The sequence below is a fragment of the Grammomys surdaster genome, unplaced genomic scaffold (genome assembly GCF_004785775.1).
Source record: "Grammomys surdaster isolate TR1022 unplaced genomic scaffold, NIH_TR_1.0 125341, whole genome shotgun sequence".
Lineage (NCBI taxonomy): Eukaryota > Metazoa > Chordata > Mammalia > Rodentia > Muridae > Grammomys > Grammomys surdaster.
The window spans coordinates 107661-132664 of NW_021620215.1; the positions used below are offsets into that span (position 1 = coordinate 107661).

Genomic DNA, 25004 nt, shown 5'->3' on the forward strand with positions numbered 1-25004 from the left:
CAAGGAGTGGAACTCGGCAGCCAGGATGGGTACCACATGTCTTTACCCATTGAGCTGTTTCACTAGCTCCCAAGGACTAACATACTTCTTTGCCAGACCATGTTCGGCTTATTCTTTTGACTTGGCATTGACCCATGAGGTACTTAAAAGTATTGTTTAACTTACAAACATCTATGGACTTTTCCATGTATGTTTATTATTGAATTCTAATTTAATTCTATACAATATTAGAAAACAGTATATGCCATATGAATCTTTTTAAAATATATTTGTTTTAAAATTATTTTCTATTAGTTGTTTATTCTAATTTTTAAAATTTCTGAGATTATAATTATATAACTTCTCCCTTCCTTTTCCTCCCTTTAAGCCTTCCCACTTTTCCTCCTTTTTCTTTTTCAAATTCATGGTCTCATTTTCCATTATTACACACACACACACACACACACACACACACACATATATATATATATACATTTATATTCATAGATACATACAACCTGCTCAGTGTATAGTATTACTTGTATGTATGGAATGACCATTTAGTATTGGATGATCAGTTGGTGTGATCTTCCCTGGGAAGACAATGTTTTATTGTTTAAGAAGTTCAAATATGCTTTTTAATGTGTTTTGAACAAATATTCCTCCCATTCCCTCTCGTCCAGTTCCTTGTCTTTCCTGCTCCTTATCATTCCCAACTTCATATACTCCTTTATTAACCCACTAAGTCCACTTAATGCTGCCTATATGTGCATGGGCAATAATATCATCTTCTGAAGCAGGAGTCTCTCAGGAGCCACATCCCTGAAGAACTGATTCTGCCCCACCCCCTATCAGCTGCCAGTATCGCCTCAGCTAGGGGAGTTCCTCTCCTGTTGTGTTGGAATTTTGCCTGGCTTGATCTGGTGAAGGTCTTGAGTATGTAGTCACAACCACTGAGTTTATATGTACAACCATGCTATCTTCTCCAGCAAAGCAAATTAATTGTTTTTCCTTGGTTCTTATACTCAATCTTTCTTCCCCTTCTTCACTGATCATTGAGTCTTGAAGAAAAGGATATAACACAGATGTTGTATTTAGAGATGAGCACTCCAAAGTTTCTTATTCTCTGCATATTGATGAATTCTGAGTCTTTGTATAAATCATCATCTACCACAAAAAGAAGTATCTGTGATGAGGATTGAAAGATGCACTAGATTATGGGTATAAGTAAATCATTAAGAGTCAGTTTAATCCATATAGCAGATTCTTCTGTAGGGCCCATGACTGGCAAATTCATAGTTTTGGGGACCCAGTTAAATATACAGACATGAGTTTTATCTTGTAGAATAGGCTTAAAATCCAGTCAGAGGGCTCAGGCCAGTTATAGCCCTCAGTCTTCACAACTAAAACTGATGATTATATCTCTCCCTGGTAGCATCCATAAAACCTTCTACCACCTTGAAAGAAAGATAGCTAACATGGATGAAGCTCAAGGAGTTTTAGATTGTAATGAAAGCCTTTCATTTTTGAGGGGAGGGAGAAGTCTATAGATGCCCATTAGCCAAAAACTAGAAAATTGGCAGCCCATACCTTCCAGTGGGCTTTTTATTGATACTATGAGTTGTCTGAGAGAGGCACTGTCCCCACTCCATCACCATTTTAGAGAAGCTCCATTTAAACTGTATCTGTATATGTGTAGCTTTTAGGAAACTTCTACAGTAGTTTCCATGTGGCTTTCCCACAAGTCTTCAGTGTTAGTCATTGTCCACCTACTTCCTTTGCTACCTTGTACTGCATCCCCATCCCACTTAACCCTTCCTGTTCCACTAACCCTCTCCTTCTCTTCACCTCCTACCTTCTATCCCCCTTCCCTTGAAATCGTCCCATAGTCTCCTTACCAGTTTCCTGGCTTCGATGGGTATTCCAGTCCAAACGCACATTATCTAAAGAGTCTAAATCAGCACCTACATCTTAGTTGGTGTTACAAAGACTTGAAATGAATTTATGTCCATTTGCTACACAAGTTTCCTGTCTGCCGTAGTTGTGCAAGTTAGCATAAAGTGTCTTTGAGGCTTTTCCTAACTTAACTTTTCCTCTACTTGTTACATATAATAGAGAGAGCCACTGCGATTGTCAACATTAATTATATATTTGTCTATCCTCATTTTAGTTTTGCTGTGCTTTTGTATGATACTTTCAGGCTCTGTTATTAGACATGTCCTGATTTAGAATGCTGTCTTTCTGATAAACAGGTTGTCTCATTCATCACTGTGAAATATCTTCTATGTCTGAATTAACTAAAGGAACAGCATTCCTTTATTTAAACATAACAAATCTAATATTAATGTAGCCCCTACAGTGTTTTCGAACATAGTGATTGTGCAGTATATAATGTTATGTCTTTACTTTAAACCTGTTTTTCTGTATATTTAAAGTATGCTTCATATAACAGGGCATATAATAGTTTTGTTTCATTTTGCCTGACAGTCTCTCTGCTTTAACTAGACTTTATGTAATTATTAGTACAGTTAGGCTCAATCTATTGTTTTGCTATTCAGCTGTGACTCAACTAATCTTTGTTCCATTTTCCCCTTTTCCTGTATTACTTAATTGCATTTTAAGATTGTATCTCATAGCCAACATTGGCTTATTAGCTAGACTTCTTTGTTCTACTTTTAAGTGGTTGCTCCTGGTTTTAAAATACTCATTTTTAATGTGTCATAGCACACTTTTATAAAGCATTATACCACCTCACATATAACATCAGATTACAACAATGGATGTCCAATCTCCTTGCATTTTCATATTGTCACTTTTTCTTAACTTTCATTCTACGTTGATTAAAGTGCAACACATATTTTCTAAAGAAGATTTTAAAGTATTTTTATTTATGAATATTTTTGTCTGGGAAAAGGCAGACAAAGAGAGAAATAGATGTGTATTTGAGCACTCACTTCATAGCACATATATGAACATAAGATGACAACTTTGTGAAGTTGACTCATTTTTTCACATTCTTAACAGATTTATGTATTTATATTTTATATTTATGGGTGTTTCTCTGCATGTGTATATGCATGCTTTGTGTGAGTAGTGCTGGCAGAGGTCACAAGAAGGCATAAGAGCCTTTGAGCCTAGAGTTACAAGTCATTACCACTGAGCTATCTCTCCAACCCAACTTCCATCTTTACCTGAGCTCTAGCCGTGTCATCAGGCTTGCATTGTTGGATTGCAAGTGCCTTTGCTTAAAATGATTTTAAAGTGTATTTGAGATTAACTTACACATTCACAATTTTGACTTTCTTCACTTTATTGTGTATATTGTCATTTCAATGTGCCACTACTTTTCTCCCACTCGAAGGACTTTTAATATTTATTGTATTACAGGTGTGTATTAGTTACAGTTTTATTGATGTCAAGAGACAATGACCATGACAACTCATATAAAGAAAGACATTTCATTGGGGCTAGCTCACAGTTTCAGAGGTTTAGTCCATTATCATCAAGGTGGAAAGCATGGCAGCAGACAGGAAGATATGGTGCTGGATGGGCCAAGAGGTCTACGTCTTGATCTGTGGGCAGCAAGAAAATTGTTACACCTAAGCTTGAGCTTAGGAGACCTCAAATGCTGTCTTCAGGGTGACAAACTTTTTTCAACAAAGCCACACCTCCTGATAGTGTCACTACATGTGGTCCAAGCCTTTAAGCACATGAATCTATGGTGCCATGCGTAGTCAAACTACCACAGGTGTATTGACAGTAATTTTCACAGTTTGGCTTTAAAAATCATAAATGAGTCTTATATTTCTGAATATGAAATCTAAGCATACTGACTTTATCATTTAGTAAAGATAGTGTGTCATTGTTTCTGATTTTCACTATCTTAAACAAGAAGTCTGATTGGTTTTTTGTTTTTATTTCTATGCAAACTGTTCTGGTTTAATTTCTATTGCTATGCTAATACCTTGACTAAAGGCAACTTTAGGAGAAAATGGGTTTATGTGGCTTAGGATTCCAGGTAACAGTCTATCACTGAGGAAAGTCAAAGTGAAACTTAAGGCAGGAACTTGAATGCAGGTATGGTGTAACAATTTTCTCTGAGACTGAAACATTCCATCCTGCAGAGAAGCTCATTAGGCAAGAAGATTAAAAAATGTTTCAGAAAGCCCCTGAAATTGAGCAGATCCACTAGGCTCCTCCCTGCCAGAGTAAGCTGAGAGTTCCTCTTAGATTAATTTATCTAAGCTGCAAAGAAAACTCAGACAAGCCTATCTGCAAAGCAGACTCATGAGCACAGACCAGCTGCCTGGAAAACAAAACAAAACAAAACAAAACAAAACAAAACAAAACAGAAAACAGCTAATCTGCCTGAAAGAGGTTTAGACCAACTGAGTCAGTTGGAAAGGATATTCTCCAAGCTGCTGAGGTACCTGCCAGCTGTGAAGAGTACTACAGATTTCCAGCTTTGAGAGCTATAACCCATGCTGGGTTGGGCTTTTGTGATGCAGCTGTCTCCAAGTCATTTCTACTACTATATGTAACCCGTCACTCATATTCCTATATCCCTATTAAAGCTCATTGGTTCACCAAGTTGATGCAGCTTTGTCTTCATGTGGGTCCTCTAACAAGTGGAACAGGGGCCTGCCATTGGATCACCTTCCTCCTACCGTGACTTCCTGGTTGGGCCTCAATGAGAGAGAAGGTGCATGCCTAGTCCTGCTGGGACTAGATATCACAGGGTGGGTGGTAGCCAAGGGGGTTTCCTTTCTCTGAAGAGAAGGAAATGGGGCAATGGGAGGGGGAATTCTAAGACTGGGACTGAAAGGATAGGAGGAATAGAGGCTGTGGTCAGGTTGTAAAGTGAATAAAAGATAAATTATTGAAAATAAAAGAAAATGAGACATAGATGATATTTAGATGATAAATTACTAACCTTGTAAAGGATTAATGAAAGTCTCATACACCTGGATTAGTTCCCGAAAGAATGGGTTCATAGATAGATAGATGGATGGATAGATGGATGGATGGATAGATAGATATAGATAGATAGATGACAGTTTCTCAGCCTCTTCTACCTTGTTTCACCATGTAATCACTCACACTTCCTCATATGTGTTTCTTCCATCATTCCAAGTACCACATTATGATGTCATCTGCCATGAAGCCTTCACCAAAGCCAAATAGATACTTGTTCCATAACTTGGACCTCTAGGACTGTGAGTTAAACGAAACTCTTTTGTTTAAAAAAAAAAAGGAGCTAGTTTCTGGTATGTTCTTGCAGTAACAAAACAGACTAATATAATAGGCTTATAATTTGCTTCAAATGCTTAATTATGACTTCAAATATTTACCCGAATATTATGACTGCAACCGTCCCCTCTTATTCTTTTTTGCTGAGATTATTTAGACCATGTTGTTTGTTTCTTTTTTTTCCCATTAGTAGTACAGCTTATTGTCTTGGATACGAGTATTTGGCTTTTATTTTGTCTTATTTTCAAAGACAAGGTCTTACATGTAGCCAAGAATGACTTTGAACTTCTGACTGATCACCTCGTCCCTAGTCCTTGGATTACAGGTGTGTGTCGCCACACTCATGGATGAAGCACTTGAGATTGTACCCACGGATTCGTGAATGCTTAGCAATCTAACTGAGCCACACTCTCAGCTCCAATGTATTGTTTTCAATAGTTTATTTGTCGTTTCCCCTGTTAAGGTCACTTCTATCCCTAGATCATCAAGCTCAGTGAACTTTCCTTCAGTGGCTTCTAGGCTGCTGTTAATCTTATCCAGGAAATTTTTCATTGTAAATTTTTTTAGTTTCTATTTGCTTATATTTAGATCTTCCCTTCATCTTCTCATCCCATCCCTGTCTTCTAGTCCTCGCACATGTTTGCAATAGTGTAATTATTTCAAACATCCTAACCCAATCACTTTGTCATCTCTTACCTCTGTGTCTTCTCCTTTGAATAACTGCCCTCTTGATGTAGGTAACATTATTAACATCTATTAACATAACTCTAACATTGCTTTTTTTCTATTTAACTGGTTTTTAGTGAGTATTCGAGATGTTTTATTTCATGTATGAATAGTTTGACTTTTCCATATATCTTTAAAGAGTATTGACTTTGCATAGTATGCATTTGGGCTACTTGCTGGTCACTTGGACCCTTGTTCTTTCTTTCTAAATTGTATATAGCATATCGAATGACTTGGCCTTAGGGTTGAAGGAGCCACACTCTCAAAGTATGGTCTTCCTCACATCTCAGGTGGATGTTTTGGGTGTTCGGTTAATCTTCTCTACTCTCTAACCAGATCTACAGTTGAGAATTTCTACTTTACATTTCCCCATAACTGTTCTCTGACAGCTTTAGATATCCTTCCCTAATGAATACACATTTCAGTCTTTCTATGAAAGACCAGGGAGGGAAATACTTTTTCTAGAGCTTTTATTTTGTACAGAGTCCTTTTTATCCTATGCTTTCCTTCATAACTTGCACAATTTCTTACTACCTACTGTCCAAAATCAGATAAAAGTTGAATCATATATTTTCCCACTAAAATCTGTTTTGAACAGAGGAAGTAATAGTGGTTGCTCCCTTGACCGAAAGGAGCAGTGAATAATTGACTTACTTGACGTTACACCTTTCTTTGGATATTATCATTTGATTACGCTTCAGCTTCAATTTCCTTTCATCACTTACTCTGTAGAAAAATAAATGGAGCTGTACCTTCTACCACTGGTGCAGTGTTAAGCATTTCATCACTGACCATTGCAGAGATAAGGCATGAAAGAGGGACTCCCTATTCTAGTTCCAGAGTGATCCACCTGCAGGGTTCCTAGCGTCACTGCACCAGATACCTACAGAACAAGCATTTTCATTAGTACCCCAGAGTATGTAGCAGTAAATACCCACAGTTCTCAGCATCTCTCTTTCTGTAGCCGACTGCCTCCAGAACATACCTTATCCCAAACAGCTTTCTTCCAAATTGTCTGCCTCCTGTGGATAAGGAACACCCTTGACTACCCTTCCACCAGCTGGATATGTATGTCTTCATTGACTAGCCAGAAACTAGAAAAAAAATAACCATAGAGTGGGTCCTTAAACCAATTGGCAAAGAATATGTCAGTGCCAGGGTCCTGCCCTGACTGTCAGGTTCCCAGGGAATGCAGCAAGGGTGGCTTTGGCAGGATCAGAAAGCTGATGGCTTCTGGCAATTTAACTCTCCCTCTTTTGCTGTTCAGGGCCCAAAAGCTGATACTTCTGGCAACTAACTCCGGCTGGTAGCAGCAAGGATAAGAAAAGGAACTCAGTTACTTGGTCTCTGTATACTTTGACTCAGGCCTCTTTCTGGCAGGTGAGAGGCTTGGACCTCTTTAACTCTTCCTGAGCCAGAGAATAGAGTACAGTAAAAGTAAACACAATAAAGTAAAGAAAAGGAAAGAAAAAAGAAAAGAAGAAAAGAAAGTAATACTGGATGAAGCAGAAAAGTGCTACACCAATACTTTATTGTAGTTCTTAGTTTTTATACCTTCTCAGGATAATTGATAACATGGTTTTCTAAGTACTTTAACATTCCAAAAGTTCACAGTAAGTTTAAGGCAACATTCCATGTCATAGTTTGATAAGACTTAAGCAGTTTCAGCAGGATTGTTTACATGCCATTCCATTAAGACTAGTACCAGTCTAAACATTCAATATCTATTCTCTAGCTCCGTAAGTTTATTATAAATTTAAAACAATAATGTTTATGTCATAAGTTAGTACAGTTTTGTCAAGAGAGAAATCATCTGCTTAATTAATTGTCTTATTAATTTGTTGTCTTATTAATTTGTCTTATTAATTTGGAGTCTTACAGAGAAAAACTAGTCCGTCATTTATTTTCTGTCCTTGCACCTACATACAATAAATTGCCTAGTCCCTGTTTATGACCTTTAGTTACCAGATAGTGGCCTTATTGTTAACTTAGAAGGAATATAAATTTGTTCCAAGCCTGCTTCATTTTCCTAGTACAATTAGCCTGTGATCCATGAAGGTATACAGAGCTCTATTTGCAGACTTTATTCTATAAGGGGTTTGAAATTACTTGTATCAATTTAGGAGGTCTATAAAATCATTATCAGGAATTATGAAACCATCAATTTGCCTATACAGCATTACTATATGAAAGTATATCTTCATGTTGATTCTGCAGAAGATCTGCTCAACAGAGTAGGTAAATGCTATGTAACAGTGGCTAGAACAGCGTATTAGAGAGAGCCAATCCTGGGATGAAGTTTCTGAAAACCTGAATCGCAGAATGCACCCATTGCAACCATAGCAGCAAAATGGTGGCCCTTCTCTAGAAAGCTCACTTGCTTGCCATAACCTTTTCTAGACGCCTTCTGACATTTAAAACCTGAAATGACATCATATTTATTATTTGACATAATTCAACACAGTAAGTAGGGTATTGCAATCCCTCAGTTCATTTCCAGAATTAGAGTAATTCATAAACTCTATATTGAAAGAAAGGCCTAGAGTCCTTGAGCGAGTATCCAGCCTCACTGATACTAGCACATACTGTAAATCTTCATCTAAATTCCATAAAAGACCTAAACTGTATACTAGGATTAGTGCATCTCTGCTCTGTGAAGTCAGTACTCTGTGAAGTCAGCCTCTTCCTTCACACTAACTGCCCCCTGGATTAAAATATGCCTTCACAAGTCAACATGGTCTTCCTGGGATAAAGACTGCATCGTTTCTTGTTAGACAAAGCCTCCTACAACATAGCCACATGAAATATAAATCTTGCAATAGCATGCTATAATATGTTATACCATTGTGTTGTCAAAAATTAATACAATTAAAAAGTATACCTTCACATTTATCCACATCATTATAACTTCTAGTCATCATTATTTCTTTATGTAAATCTAAAGTTTAATCTGGTATCATTTTCTTTCAGCCTCAGAAACTCCCCATATTGTTTCTAGTAAATCACATGCTTTCTCACTTTCCCTTCTCTGAACATGTGTTTCCTTTCCTTTCATATTTGGTGATAAATGTTTCTGAATACAAATGTCTGGTCTAACTCAAATTATCATTAATCTTTTTCTGTGTCCTATATCTATCATTTGTTAAATCACTGTCAGTGTATGATATATAATAATGCCATTGGAGTCTTGTTGAGTTTCCAGGTTCTTCATCTTTGGTTTTAAATTATATTTTAACATTTATTCAGTGTGTGTGTGTGTGTGTGTGTGTGTGTGTGTGTGTGTGTGTGTGTGAGAGAGAGAGAGAGAGAGAGAGAGACACACACACATGTCTGTGTGTGGATATGCATATGGAGTCATAGGACAGTTGCATGAGTCAGTTCTATCTTTTCATCATGTGTGTTCTAGGCACCAAAACAAAAGTAGTCTTGCTTGACTACAAGTGGCTACCTGCCAAACTATCTCACTGGCCTGAGTATTAAATTTTATAATATATTAAATTTTATTTATTTTTATTTTCAATAAAAATAAATTTAATGTTGTTTTCCTTTTCTTGCTTGGGATTCTTGAGTTTTAAAGTTTGTTTTCCACTGAGTAAATTTAGACAGCATATTTTTTTAATGTGTCTATGGTGAATTCTATTCTTTCTCCTTGAGAGTCCAAGTACATGGACATTAGATTTATTCTTGTTGTACAATTCACTAAGATTACTCCTTTTTCACTCCCTTCTCTCTTTTCTACATATTCAATTATTTTTATTTATATTCAAGTTTCTTTACTCTATCCTATGTTAACAACTAGTTAAGTAGATTAGCAAACTTTTTATTTCCCATATTTTAATTTTCAAGTCTAGATTTCTTGATTGAAATCCGTGACTGTTCACTCACTATAATCATATATTCCCCTAAGTCCTTGAACCTATATATGCTAATGTTCTAATGATCCTGAATGCTAATATACATCATAAAAGGGCTCTTCTATATATCTGACTTTCTGTTTTCTGTGGGTCACAACTTTTTGTTTTGCTCATAATGAGTATTTTCTAATTGTATATTAAAATTTGCCTATAAATGATGGAGATTCTAGATTTATTCACCTAACACACTTGTGTTCTGAGTGGGCTCAATCTGAGGATGTGTACATTGAACACAACACCTGCACTTGGCAGAATCACCTTAACCTTCTTTCACCAATATATACAGAAACAAAATGTATTAACAATTGCATAATTCTCCCTTCTAGTTCTAGGTTTTTCTGTGTATAGTGCTAATGACCCAACACTAAAATGAGTTGCAAGCAAATGGCTAGCCATTCAAAGAAACACACAACTATCATTTATCTATGCATCCTTAGTACCTACCCTACTGCCTAACACTTAGTATAAGAATGCTTGTTATATTTATGAGGAAAAACAAATGAAATAATTAAAAGTCTGAATATATTTGATTGTAAGACATTGTTCATAAAATACCATAACATATATGGTTATTTAAGCAAGGACTCTAATACAAACTCAGTTCCATTCCACCTAAATATTATCCAGCATCTATAATATATACTCAAAAATATATCCATGATCATAATAGACCCTGTTACAAAGCCAAGAAAGGAACATTTCTGAGAGATATTGATTAAACTGAAACTTTAACATATGAAAAGTAAAGTTTATGTATTAATCAGTTTGTTCTCTGGTTATAATTAATGAATTACATGCATTTATACATATAAATAAAATGTTATAAAGCATGGGATATATGGTAGGCAGAATTGTATCTTGGACTTCTGTCTTGCTCCTACCTCTAGTGTGTTATCTTAGGAAACTTTAAACAACTATCCACAGCAGTGGATTTATCTGACACAAACACACACACACACACAAGAAAAAAAAAGACAAAAAAATAACAACACAAAAAAATTCCAACTAAACATAGCAGGAATTCTTATACTACCTATAAGGTAGTATAAGTACCTTACAGGAGTGCTGTAGGGATCAAATTAATTCATGAATGAAAATGACCTTTTCGAACTGCAAAGATCTATAGAAAAAGGAGAGGTGGTATTTATGGAAGACCTTCATGGCTGAAAAACTGACATTGAAAATTGAAATTGAGGAAGGATAATATTTTGGCTCGTTATTGTTGTATATGATCAATTAGCTACCCTGTTTGTAGAATGTAGTGAGACACACCATCATGGCAGGGAAGATACAGAAGACCAAAGCTGCTCATCTCATGGTGGCCAATGAGAAAGGGGTGAACATGACAAGACATGGTCCCATGGGGATGCCTCAGTGACGTAGTTCTTCCGACTGGACCCAACATCATAAAGTTTCTAGAATCTTCCCAAATAGCAAGACTAGCTGGAAAGCAAGGCTTTAGTACATGAGCTTTTTGAAGGGACACTTCATATCCTAACAGTATTGAATAAAATATCGCAAATAAATCACACCTTCCTATAACTGCCATCACATCTAAACTCCCCAAACCAGCTTCCTGGTTTACAGAGGCAAACACACGGGCTAACACCCATGTTCTCTCAGACAGCAAAAGCAGCAAAGCTGAGATGTTTTTCACACATTTTAAATATGTCTTTTTCAAAGTAAAGCTCTGATGTTCCTACTGTTTATGTCTCTAACTTTATCTTTTCTGCTCCCTTCTCTCTTCTCCCATGAAATCTGTATCCATTGATAAAACGTTTTATTCTTCTTCTTGTTAGGTGTGCTGAAGCCATTTTCTCCTCTAATATATACCAAGAGTTGCAGTCCGAGAATGGAAAAACATCAAATAAAACTTTTCTCTGAAGAAGTTACAAAATCAATGCTGTGAAGATAATATCATAGAAATTATGATATCCATGACAATCTTTTTATAATTTTTTTCTAAAAGATACATTTTTGAAATATCTTAACTCTTGATTTTATATCTCAGGCTAAAGTGCACTTGCTTGTAAGTTTGTCAAAGTTGTTTTCCTGATTAGGATTCAAACATATCGATTCAATGTTAGTCCCAGTTCCTTCAAAATAATGATTTTTTTCTAGTTTTAAGGGATTCATTGTTGCAAATATGTGAGGCAGTAATAAATATTGTAAACAATTCTACAATGGGGAAAAGCACATTCAAGTGTGTTTCCATGTTTGTCAGCTTTACTCTGCTCATTTTTCTTCCAATTGACTTCAGATGAGAGAAGTCCAAAAAGCAGACAGAAAAATGATAGGTCATATCTACTAATAAGTGTGGCAATTCTTTAACACAATTTTATAATAAGTGTTCATACATTCAGCTTTCTGAAGATGAATTAAGCAACTTTTGCTGAGCTAATACTTAACATATTGGTTGGCCAACAGTGGGGAATGAAGCCCCTGTTCTCCTAATATTTCAGGATTTTTCAGGCTAGTGTGCCACTGTTTAAACTCTTCCTATCTCTTAATTTTCTTCCTCATCCATCCCACGAATCAGTTGGCCAGTGCCACACAAAATTAGTGAAATACCAGCTTTCTGTAATTCTGTTCTGGCCTCCTAAATAAATTTGTCTATACTGCTCTTATAGTTTTTTAGGAATACTCTTGACAAAAACAACAATGCCTTTAGCAGGTTTTTTTTTTATGTACTTCTTGTCATTTTTGTCTGACTTCTCCCACTGAACTATGAATAGCATGAAAAATAGTTCCCGCATTACTCATTACTGTAGCCCAATAGCCAGTTAATTACTTGGCACATAGTGCTTGGAAAATGTACTTAGTGTATATAAATAACATCATAGGCATTTTCTGATGAACAAAAAAAGTTGAACAAAAATGGTACTAAATGAATAGATGTATTTGTAGTTGTAAAAAAGAGAAAAAAATAAGATAAAAAACATAAATATGACAAAATATTGGGGAATGATGATAAGAAAAAATAACAATAACAATGAAGATGTGACAATAGCCACATTAGCAAGCAGTATAGGTATTGTGGTTAAATTACAGGAGTCAGAAACAAATGACTCATTGTCCCTGACTCATACTACTGGGAAGGTCTGTAAATGCTAAGGCTTTCCCACTCATTTGCTGCACTCCAGCTGTCTCCTGCAGAGTGTAGAAAACCTTTCAGAGCATGTAAAACAACTACCCCAGTGGCTTGTTCACTTACTGGTGAGTGCTGGACAAAAGGACAGGAATGGTGCCAAACATTTAAGGAATGGGTAGAAGAAATGGTAAACCCCCAGCAAAGATTATGTTTACCTCCTGATCCCTGGATATGTCCATCTGAGGGGGGAGAGGGAGAGGAAAAGGGAGAGGGAGAGGGAGGCAGGGAGAGGGAGAAGGAGTAAGAGAAGAGAAAGGAAAAGAAAAGAAAAGGAACGAAAAGAAAAGAGAAAAATATAACCATGTGAGCAAAATAGAGGGATCAAAGGATGCATCCTGAGAATAGTGAAAGGAAATATGGAAGCACATAGTCTCTAAAGGAGGAAAAAAAGTTTTATATTTATGCAATGAAGAAATACTTATATCACTCACTACAAAGACCTTCAAAAATGTAATGGAGCTCCCAACTGGATAAGACTGTCAATGAATTTCCCCAGGAGACTGTAGAGCACCTTCTAGTAGTAGGGGAGCCAACAAACAGACAGGAAGCTTCCTAGTCAGTACCTACCTCATTGTTCCATGTCCTGTTACCAATGTGTATGCTGTATTGGCTAATATGGTCTTACCATCAAGTTCTAATAGGTATCAAGTTCTAAAAGCAATGGCAGCAGCTTGTTTTGGTAGCTATTGGTCCTTATCAGAGAAGTTTCTTTGTGCAGTGCATAAGGGTTAACAACAGATACTCTTAACGGATCTAAGTGTAGTGAATTAGTGCCTGTGGATTATTCAACAGACAAGCAGGAAATCAACATAACACACCCTTCACAAGGCTCAGGGACCATCACAGAAGAACAGGTGGGAGGATTGTAAGAGCCAGTAATCAGGGAGGAATGGGGCAAAACAATGTCTTCAGTATAGCTTCTCTCATGAACTCACATCAACTGTGGTTTTCTGAAGAAGAAGAAAAAAACATAGCAAGTTAGCATTCTTGCATTAAGTGGGAAGGGGTTCATGAATTCCCATCACTAACTGAAGAGCTATGATGGATCGGTTGTTGTAGAGGGAGTCAATTTTCCTAAGATGTGACTTCTGGTAGGCAGAGTATAGTATATGGCCCCATACCCAGAAGTGTATGGACAGCACAAATTAGAATTTATTAAAGTTATTAAAGTTATTAAATAAAATCAAAGGAAAGAGAGTTTGGATTACATGAAGGTGGAGCTAGGAGGAGTTTAGAGTAAATAGAATCAAAGTATAATATATGAAATATTCAGAGAATTGATAAAAATATATTTAAATTAACACATTCATACTTATACATAAAATTTAGTGAATTGTTTTTAAGGGTTCAAAAATGTTCTGATACCTCAAGCACTCCAAATTAATTATGAAACTCAGGCTGCAATGCCTCTTCAGGAGCTATTAATCATGAGCTATGACGTCAGCTATAATGCCATTGAACTGGCATGGTTTGACAGAGGTGATATATATAAAAGACCTTCAACATCCTGCCGTGGGCCTTTCAATATAGGCACCTGAAGAACAGAGAAAGCCACAGGCCACATAGAAAATGATCAGCCCAATTTCTGTGAATCAGAATAGAAAATAAGGACTAGGAACTGATTTGGGGATGTAGTAATCATGAGTGTCACAATGTTGGTAAAACATAGTTGTTTTCATATATGTGTCTCTTAGATATCTTTTCTGAGTAGAGATAAACTAATTCAAGTGGGAATATCCATGACACAAATATCCCCAAAATGTCCCTTTTATGAAGGCTGGACGCCATGTGTGAGCAAATTCGAGGGTGGGGAGGTGGGAGTGGGGGGTAGGTAGGGGCATATCCCCAGAGAAGCAGGAGGAGGGGCGATGGGATAGGGGGTTCCTGGGTAGGTGGGTGGAGGAATGGGTAAAGGGATAACATCTGAAATGTAAATAAAATATCCAATAAAAAAGAAAGAAAAGAAAATGAAAAACAATGGACTATGATCCTGATAATTTTAATATAAATACCTAAAGAAATATGAAGCTTGCACAGTTTGTTGCAATAATAAAACTTAACAGTGTTTAAGTTGAACTCTGGAATCAGCACTACACACACACAAGCAACTCCAGTTTCACTTCAGCTGCTATGCAGAACTTAAAAAACAAAGGTTTCCATAGGTTGAAAGGAGTCATGAAAAGTGTGAAAATAAAAATGTAGCTAAAGAGAAGCTTCTTCAGTATGTTTTCTTTACTGCTTAGCCTCTGAAGAATAAGGCATTGCTTTGAATGTACCAGAAAAAAAAAAAAAAGAAATACACATAGAAATTGGTAATATTTAAAGAGTTAATGTAGCTAAATAATGAAATGTGGGAGTTTTTTCTTTCAAATGTTTTTACTTTTCAGTCAATAAGAATTGAGAAAATCTTGTCTGAAATAAATAGATCTTAACTCATCAGAACAAAAGACTCTCTTCTGTGCAGGAAGAAGAAAATGAAAGCTGCCGTCCCTGCAGCTCACTGTGGATAAACCTTTTCCAACAATGTTTTACTTGTCTCTTCTCAACCTAGAGACTAGTTAGAGGACTTAACTGTCTGAGAATGGGATCCAAAAGATGTTTCCAAAACAAAACCATCCAGAACGTAAAGAAGTATGCTTAATCCAATATAAAGTGATTCTTGGATCTGAGATCCAAACATTAGAGCCCAGATTTTGTTTTCTGCCATCACTGAAAGATTAATAATAAAGTCATTTCTACACTCTGACATGATTGCTATAGACACTGTATTGATGAGAAAGTGGATCATGTCTTATTGGTGAGTAGACATAACTTGAGCTAAAGATCTCCTGACAAACAGTTTCAAATCTTTTAACAAGTGTTTCTGCCCACAGCTCTGCGTAGAGCATCTTTGACTTCTTTGTTCCTGAGACTGTAGACAACAGGGTTCAACAAGGGAGTGATAATGGTGTAGGTCACAGAGAGAAGAAGGTCTTTTTCTACTGAATTTTCCGACTTGGGTTTGAGGTAGGCAATGGAGGCACAGCCATAGTGGACAATGACCACAGTGAGATGAGAGGCACAGGTGGCAAAGGCTTTCTTCTGGCCTTCAGCAGACACAATTTTAAGGATAGAAGAGGTGATGAGGACATAGGAGATGAATATCAGCCCTATGGGCACAAGAATTACAAATGAACTTACACTATAATTGATTATCTCATTGACAGTGGTATCAACACAAGAAAGTTTCATTACTGGGTATATGTCACAGAAAAAGTGCTCTACCACTGTGCCACAGAAGGGCAAATGGAACATGGCTGGCACATGCAGAACTGCCATAACCAGACCAGTGCCTAACGACCCACAAACCAACCAGGCACACATTCCTTTGCTCATGATGACGGTATATCTCAGAGGATCACAAATGGCCACGTAACGATCATAACCCATTGCTGTGAGCAGAAAGCAGTTGTTGGTGGCCAAAGTGACAAAAAAGAACATTTGGGTTGCACAACCTGCCAAGGATATGGGAAGGTTGTAAAAAATCAGGCTGGAAAGCATTCTTGGGACAATGACCAGTGTATATACAGTCTCTGAACATGCCAACATGCTCAGAAAGAAGTACATGGGAGTGTGAAGGTGATGGTCCATGTGTGTGATTGTCACTATAATGATGTTGCCAGCCACAGTTAAAATGTAGATGGTTAGGAAAAGCACAAAGAGTGTTATTTGATGCTTTCCAAAGCTAGAGAATCCCAAGAAGATGAATTCTGTCACTTCAGTGAAGTTCTTTCTCTGCATTCTGCACTATTGGTGTCTAAAAGTGAAAAGAGTCATCAAGGGGAAACTTTAATCAATAATTGAAATTTAAAGTAATGAATCAGGATAAGCTGCACTGAGAAGGTGGAAAAATGTCCCTCTTTTGTGAGGGGTCACATCTGGGGTATTTGTCCCTGAAGAAGAAGAAATATTTGCACACCTTTTTGGAATTTAAGTGTATAAACATTAGCAAACTGTTTTTTGCAAGAAGACTTCGAGTACTTGCTCACCTCACACAAAATAGTGATGTTAGGGAGTAGAAGGGGCTAGCAAGAAGACAGTCATGTTCTGTTACCCACTTAAACATGCTTAACAAGAGTGAACACCAGTAAAGGACATGTAAAGAAAGTCATAAAGACAGATGTTTATAGATGAAATGACTCAGTAGTATGAGGTATTTAGGAAAGATGGACTTTGAAAAAAATGGTTGTTAGATTTGATGACAAAGTCACTGGGAACCTTTATACACAGTGTTACAGTTGAATTCTAAATACGAAGTCTTGAGTTCAGCAAGAAAATATGAGTCAAAAATGTCACTCTCTCAAAGAGCAGCTCCAAAGTGGCTTCTACCACATTCAGTCCATTTCAATTGACCTCCAAAAGCTCAAACAAAGAAATATTTATTTGCTGATTGCAGTAGCGGTCTGGGTAAATCCAAGAAAAGACCTATGAGTGAGAAAACAATTAGTTTTCTCTGTGACATAGCATTATCTGAGGACTCAGCTATACCACTCCTGGTTATATACCCAGAAGATGCTCCAACATATAACAAGGACACATGCTCCACTATGTTCATAGCAGCCTTATTTATAATAGCCAGAAGCTGAAAAGAACCCAGATGTACTTCAACAGAGAAACAGATACAGAAAATGTGATACTTTACACAATGGAGTATTACTCAGCTATTAAAAACAATGAATTCCTGAAATTCATAGGCAAGTGGATGAAACTAGAAAATATCATCCTGAGTGAGGTAACCGAATCACAAAAGAACACACATGGCATGCACTCACTGGTAAGTAGATATTACCCAAAGGCTCTCAATACCCAAGATACAACTCACAGACCACATGAAGCTCATGAAGAAAGAAGACCAAAGTATGGGTGCTTTGATCCTTCTTATAAGGAGTAACAAAATACTCATGGGAGCAAATCTGGAGACAAAGTGTGGGACAGAAACTGAAGGAGGGGCCGTCCTGAGACTGTTCCACCTGGGTATCCATCCCATGTGCAGTCACCAAAGGCAGGCAGTGAGGTGATGCCAGGAAGTGCATGCTGACAGGAACCTGATATAGCCGTCTCCTTAGAGGTCTGCCAAAGCCTGATATTTACAGAGGCAGATGCTCACAGCTAACCATTGAACTGATCATGGGGTTCCCAATGGAGAAGTTAGAAAGAAAAACTTAAGGAGCTGAAGGGGTTTGAAGCCCCATGGGGAGAGCAACAATACCAACCAAACAGAGCTCCCAGGGTCTAAACCACCAGCCTGGGAGAACATAGGGAGTAACCCACAGCTCCAGCTGTATATGTAGGGAAGGATGGCCTTGTTGGGCATCAGTGGAAGAAGAGGGGGTCCTTGGTCCAGTGAAGGCTGGATGCCCTAGTGTGGGGGAATTTGAGGGCGGGGAGGTGGGAGTGAATGGGTGGGTGGGGGTACATCCTCATTGAAGCAGGAGTAGGTGGGGGATGGGATAGGAGGTTTCTGGGTGGGGGTAAATGGGGAAAGGGGATAACATCTGAAATGTAAATAAAATATCCAATAAAAAAGAAGAGCTTATAAGACAATGTGAGGTATAATATATATATATATATATATATATATATATATATATATATATATATATATATATATATATAAGTTTCATGGTTAAGAGGGAAAGAGTGGGCAAAGTATTTGAAGCCTAACTGATAACTATTTTGAAAATCACCAAACAGACAATTTGATATAACTGTGAGAGTCACAGAAAACTAGCCTCTTCTTTAAAAGAGAGTATGCAGGCTGGAGATTTGGTTGTCTATCGTGCATGAGGACTTAGGTTCAGCCAAAAAATCATGAAGCTGGTGTGATGGCACACATGCACACATGTAGAGGCAGAAGGATTGGAAGTTTAAGGTCATCCTCAACTATCTTGTAATCTCAAGGCCAGCATCCTGGAAAGAGAGAAACAGAGAGAGAGAGAGAGAGAGAGAGAGAGAGAGAGAGAGAGAGAGAGAGAGAGAGAGAGAGGGGATAGCATATACAGTGACTATCTAACTGTTCCTGCTTCATTTCCAGAATTACTGACTAGACTTCCTTTCTCATGTTTTCTAACTTGTTGCCTGCTGGTATCATGGGTCCATGCTTAAGAAATCATTCACTCAGGTGTCACTGAAGAAGTCTTCATTACTAAAGCTGTCAGACTTTGTTTTTCTTCCTTTCCTTGTTCCTTGGTTTGACACGTCTGACCCTTCCTCCTGAAAACATTCTCTAGCCTTGGTTACCATGACACTACACTACGCTTCTGTCATCCCTGTGCTAATTTAGTTACTGTCCATGAATCTCTTCATTCTGACAGTACCATGACTACATACTTGCTCTCTGGATCTTCCTTTCTTCTGCTTTTTCCAGCCATTATTTAAATTTCAATTATCTCTGTTGTTTCTGTGTTGACTGCTTTCACATAACTATTTTTCAACAATATTTTGCAAATATCCACCTTACTCCTTTCTTGACTTTTGTAGGTCTTGAAATCATAATGAACTTTATATAATTTTTAAAACAAATTCTATATCATCTGGTCTCACTTTTGTATCTTCTTCAGTGACTTCATGACATCAATCTAGTCAATGCATGCCGGCATCCTGGAGCTCCACTATATGGAAAATTCAGTAGACTTTCCTTAGAGTCCTTAAAGTATACACTATTCTGTCCCAGTTTCTAAATCTATAGTTACCTGCCTAATGTTAAGGTACTCAAACACCTGTCATGACTCAGGTCTATAATCTTAGCACACGGTAACAGAGGCTGAAGGATTACAAGTTCACGACCAACCTCAGCTATTCTGAAAGATCCTGTCTCAAAATGACAAAAAGCAATGCAATTTGGGGGGAAGAATTATAAACTTTAGGATCAGTCCTACTTCGGTTACTATATTGTTCAACATGGTGTGAGACAGACACGAGCACAGGCAAGTAGGGCTCCATAAATCACCAGTGCTGTGGTTCTCAGTAACTACTGTTTCATTACTCTCTATTCGTTTTCAGAGTTACAAAGACAGACTTTTACTCTCAGGCTCTGTAATTCCTAGCAAGCTGGGTTTACTAAGTTTATCCTCATAAATCCATTAACTCAAATGCTTCTGAAGAAGTTTCCGTCCCTAAAGTTGTCAGAGTTGGCACTTATTCTCATTCTTCTCTGCTACACTGAACGTTTCTGCCCACTGACCCATGAACACATAGAACAATGTAATGTGGAATTCAAACGTATATCCTTTACATGGTCAACTACTTTTTTTCTAAAAGGCTAAGGTGTCTCAATGAGACATTTTCAATGAGACATTTTGCTTGTTCCTGGAACAAGCAAATATTCATGAGGGGAAAACAAACCTCAGATTTTACCCCATGACTTTTCAGAAATTATTTTAAATGAATCATAGGCATGTATAAAAGACAAAACCATGAGAAATTCTAGACAAAAATAATATATGAAAATTTGTGACCCTCAAATTTGGAAACAATTCTTAGGAAATAACAAAAAGCCTAAATTAAAACAATCAATTAATTAATTAAAACAAATTAATTTTTAAATTAAATCTAATTAACAAATTACAGCTTAAGCTTCATCATTGTTAGAAAATCAAAAATAGCCGGGCGGTGGTGGCACTGTCTCGAAAAAACCAAAAAAAAAATCATAAATAAATAAGTAAATAAATAAATAAATAAATCATGCCCTAGTAGAAAGCATACACAACACAAAAATCTGAAATTATATCCAGAATATATTAAAGAACTTTGCCAGTCAATAATAAGACTCATTTTAAACTGGATATTATGCAAATATACACAAAATGCATAAAATACCTAATAATCACACGAGAGGATTCTGAGCAACATTAGCCACTGGAGAGATAAAAAAATAAAATAAAACAAAAAACAAAAAACAAAAAAACAGTGAAATACATACCTACTCAAATGGCTAAAATTAAAAAGCCTAACAACATCCAACACTGTAACCAAGAGAAAAAATTGAGAGTCTTAAATATTGATTGTTGGAATATGAAGTGTTACAGCCTATTTGGAGAACAATGTGACAATTTTTTATTACATTAAATCTATACCAACATCCATTACTGTAATTTTCCTGGGCATTTATACAAGACAAACATATAAACAAAATGTGTCCACAAAGGACTATTCATATTTAGATGTTTTAAGAGTCATTTTCCTAAAAGTCCAAAGTTACAAACAATGCAAATGTCTAAATTATGAGGTAGCTATATGAAGAAATATTCTCAGCAACATAATTAAAAGTAAAAATAGCCTACAGTGAGAACTCTTTCAGTAGTTCAGTAGTCAGAGTACTTGCTTCTCTCACAGAGGGGTTCAATCCCCAGGTCATATAGATCTGAAGACTTATCAAAAGTCCCAAAATATATGCTAAAAACTGATGAACTATATATTGCTCTATGTATTAGACTTTTTTCATTCCATTGTTATGATTTCATATTGTGTCACACAACACTGTATAATGCCATGCTTTTTGTCTTTAGGCTCTTGTGCATGCTAAATACTCTACCACTGAACTAAATCTCCATCCTCTTGCATCATATTATGTTGTAATATTTTATCAACTTCACCAGAGTTAATATTTTAAAATATTCTCATTTGACTTTTAGTAAGATTAATTCTTGGGATGAGTATTGGAGAGAAATACTGTAACATAAGAAACACTGGAATTAGGAAGCACATAGAAAATCTGGATGTGGATCTGGAGACTGTGGGTGTCGAAACATGAGATCTGAAACAAAACGTTTGTTTGTTTGTGTCTACAGTGGCTTCAGCTGCAGAGTTGGAGTTGGAGATTTAAGCAGAATGTCTGAGTTCTAATATACTAGTCACACACTGCTTTTGCAATCTGAAGAAGACATCTCTAGTGGACTGATAAGGATTATCACAATATACACTAACTTTCTGAGAAAGTCAATTTGCCTTTACACCAACCTCTGCTCTAGAAATGATAACCTCGCCAAAGCATAGGAGCATTCCAATATCCATTATCCAATCTGTGCCTATATACATATTTTTAAATCTTACCTGGAGTGTCCTTTATTCCTTGCAGCCCATTCAGATACTAGGCCCTTTGTACATGGAAGAATGCCCTCATCCTTTTCAATACTCATCTACATTCCAGGAGAAGTTATAATTTCATTCTTGCCTGTAAGACTATAGAATTTCAATTCTATCAAACTCAAATGCATCTGCTTTTAATTTTAAAACAGTTTCTTATAAGCATTTTACGACTCAGCCCATTGCCTACCACATTCATGAAGTCCTGTCATAATAACCCAATTCCTCATCCTCGTTTCTTTAATAAGGATTGCACCCACTGGTGTGCTGGAGCCTGATTGTATCACCTCAGCACAGAAGCAGGCTGCACACACCATCTCCCAGCTCCATACTCAGACATTTCATGTTTGCTATATTTAAATCTATGGAGAAATATTTTATTTTTATATCAGGAACTAACAAATATTAAAAATCAAGACTTGATTATTTCCTGAGAGTTGGTTGTTAATGTTTACCTTATGTCACTTATGGCAGTTTAATTCCCACTGCTTTGTGCAGTGTTTCCTTGGTAGTAGCCCCATTTCAAATCCAGAGTGTAAACTCTCCGAATATGTGCTAAGATTTCTGCATCCAACTCAAAGTAGCACTCAATAAGTGCTCACTGGCTGAAGAATCTAGAGTTCTCAGTGCAGTGTAATTTAGCTGTTTGACAAAGGAACAAAGGTGTTACTCATAAAAGTAGTGGGGCCTAGGAAAGAAAGAGGCCTCAGTTGTAGCATCCTCCTCGAGTGAAGAGTGTCTCCATCCTTCTTCATATCTTCCTGCAGAGAATCAAATGACACTGAGAATCTAGAATAGTGGGGCAAGAAAGAGGATAACCAATTCAGAGTTTTCACTTAGTGGACAAGGATTATGGTGAATGACAGAGACAAGGGTGTCAGTGGTGATCACAGATGGTCAGATTATTATTAGCTGGATTTTCCAACCCTTGCTTCTGCTTTGTGGTCAGTGGATCCACTGTCCACATTGAGAGCTTACTGTTAGATGACTCATTATTAAAACATCTGAGTACCAACATTACCTACCACTGCTGAGCCCTCTCCTTTTTCTTGTTGCATAGATGTCAAACTCGCCAGACCTTCAGTCAGTCACTTAAGTCAATCCCCAAATATAACACCCAAGTAACTGTGAAACTGAGAAACGTGTTTAGTCTTGCCAACTTTCAGTTGCATATGTCAGTTATATAGCAGTGAGACTGATGTCAAAGAAACATTGTGAGGATTAAATTAGCTAATCCATTTAAAGTATTTAGGACACAGTACATGTTCAATAATTGATGTCTTAATTTATGTGGATTTGTATTAAAGAGAACACATTCAGGAATTTTTGAAAAACAACGAAAACCACAAAAAAGTATGAAATAATGAGAGTTGAGAGGAGAAAGGAATTAGGAGGGTTTGAATGGTCTAGTCTACCAATAAAGTAACACTGAATGAAGCTAATGAAGTCAAAAGTTGGTCTAGCCAATATTTTGGTTATGAAGGCTATGTGTCAAATGAAAAAGGAAACAGAAACATTTGAGAATGGAAATAATTTATTATTAAATATATTGGTATGTATAAGAAATAATATGTAGTTCCTAAATTTTAGTTAACCTGTGATATAATGAATTTTTTTAATGGACCACTTGGATCCACTCCCTGACATGTATATATAACATGATATGTAAATGACTACTGCAGAAAAGGAAAACTCTTCAACCACTCCACCAGAGACGTGGAAGCATAGTTCTAAGATACCAGGGAGGCATAAAGCAACCTCTTTTCAAGTCTGTGATTATTACATATGTCTAAGTGATCTAAGGATAGAAAATGCTTGATAGGACATGAATGTAAAAAGGATCTGAGAAACTGTGCTGTTATAGCTTGAGCTCAGCAAGCATTTCCACACTATTTAATTCCAGGTCTTGGCCAAGGATGAGCACAGGACCAACTGGGATTAGAAACAGACTAAGAAGAACACGTGGCATCCCCAACACATCTCAGATCTGTTCTGGCCACATCTGAAAAGACAACAACAAAGACAATGAAATAGAAAAAAGTCCTCATTCCTCCTCAAAGCCATACCTCATAACTGCTCACCAGATCCAGAAAAGACTGCAGTTACAGAAACTGTGGTGAATGGCCTGACATACTCAGTACTTACCCAGGCTCTGAAAGTGTTACTAATAGAAGAAGCTTCTATGAGTTCAGAGATCAAGAGGAAATCTCCAAAGGAAACAATTCTGTCTACCCGCCCACCTGGGTCTACTTTCTTCACAGTTCCCTTGGTATCTCAGGCAAACCAGAAGAGTCGTGTCACAAATAGATATCAGGGGAATTTATTAAAAACAGGGATTTTTATTTGTCTCAGGTGTTGATGTTTTGGGATCCCATTTGTTTCCCAAGTGGTTTTTTTCTTCCCTTCCTTCAGAAGTTTTCTGAAGATATCAGGCATCCATTTTCATCTAATACAATCAAATGTCCTTAACTCTCCACAGTATCCCAATGGAGGTTAAAAAAAGTGAATTTCTACATTGTATCATATTTTTCTTTTTTTAATTAATCCTTTGGCAGAATACACATGTTCATTATGACATTTTATACATATAGTATTAGTTATTCTTTTTCATTTGAAATCTTTTATATATTACTTTTTTGATCATATATCCCACTCACCCAACTCCTGTCATACCCCCCCATCTCCCTATCCAAATGAGCTCATCCTCTCTCCAGCTATAGAAGGACTTCTAGGCTGGTTTTATGTCTTAGCTATTTGACCACTGCAGCAGTAGATGTGCAAGCATTTCTATAGTATGCTGACATATTCTTTCAGGAATATGCCCAGGAATGATGTAACTGAGCCAACTAGTTCTATTTTTG

General features: G+C 36.9%; 1 protein-coding gene and 1 long non-coding RNA gene across 2 annotated transcripts in view; both read right to left on the reverse strand.

The window, feature by feature from the left end:
* Positions 1–3271: 3271 nt before the first annotated feature.
* LOC114637530 overlaps positions 3272–25004 on the reverse strand; it is a 64284-nt gene continuing 42551 nt past the window's right edge. Inside the window, exons 2-3 of the long non-coding RNA XR_003713762.1 lie at positions 13839–13970; positions 3272–3551 (exon numbers count right to left, since the gene is read on the reverse strand). This is a non-coding gene — a long non-coding RNA (uncharacterized LOC114637530). The remainder of the gene's footprint in view (positions 3552–13838; positions 13971–25004) is intronic.
* Positions 15786–16823, reverse strand: LOC114637527 (olfactory receptor 10J5). Its single transcript, XM_028785735.1, has one exon. The coding sequence runs from the start codon at positions 16798–16800 to the stop codon at positions 15871–15873; it is 930 nt and encodes a 309-aa protein (XP_028641568.1). The 5' UTR covers positions 16801–16823; the 3' UTR covers positions 15786–15870.

Coding starts and splice junctions, on each gene's coding strand:
- LOC114637527 (XM_028785735.1), bottom strand. CDS start 16,800: ATGCAGAGAAAGAACTTCACTGAAGTGACAGAATTCATCTTCTTGGGA.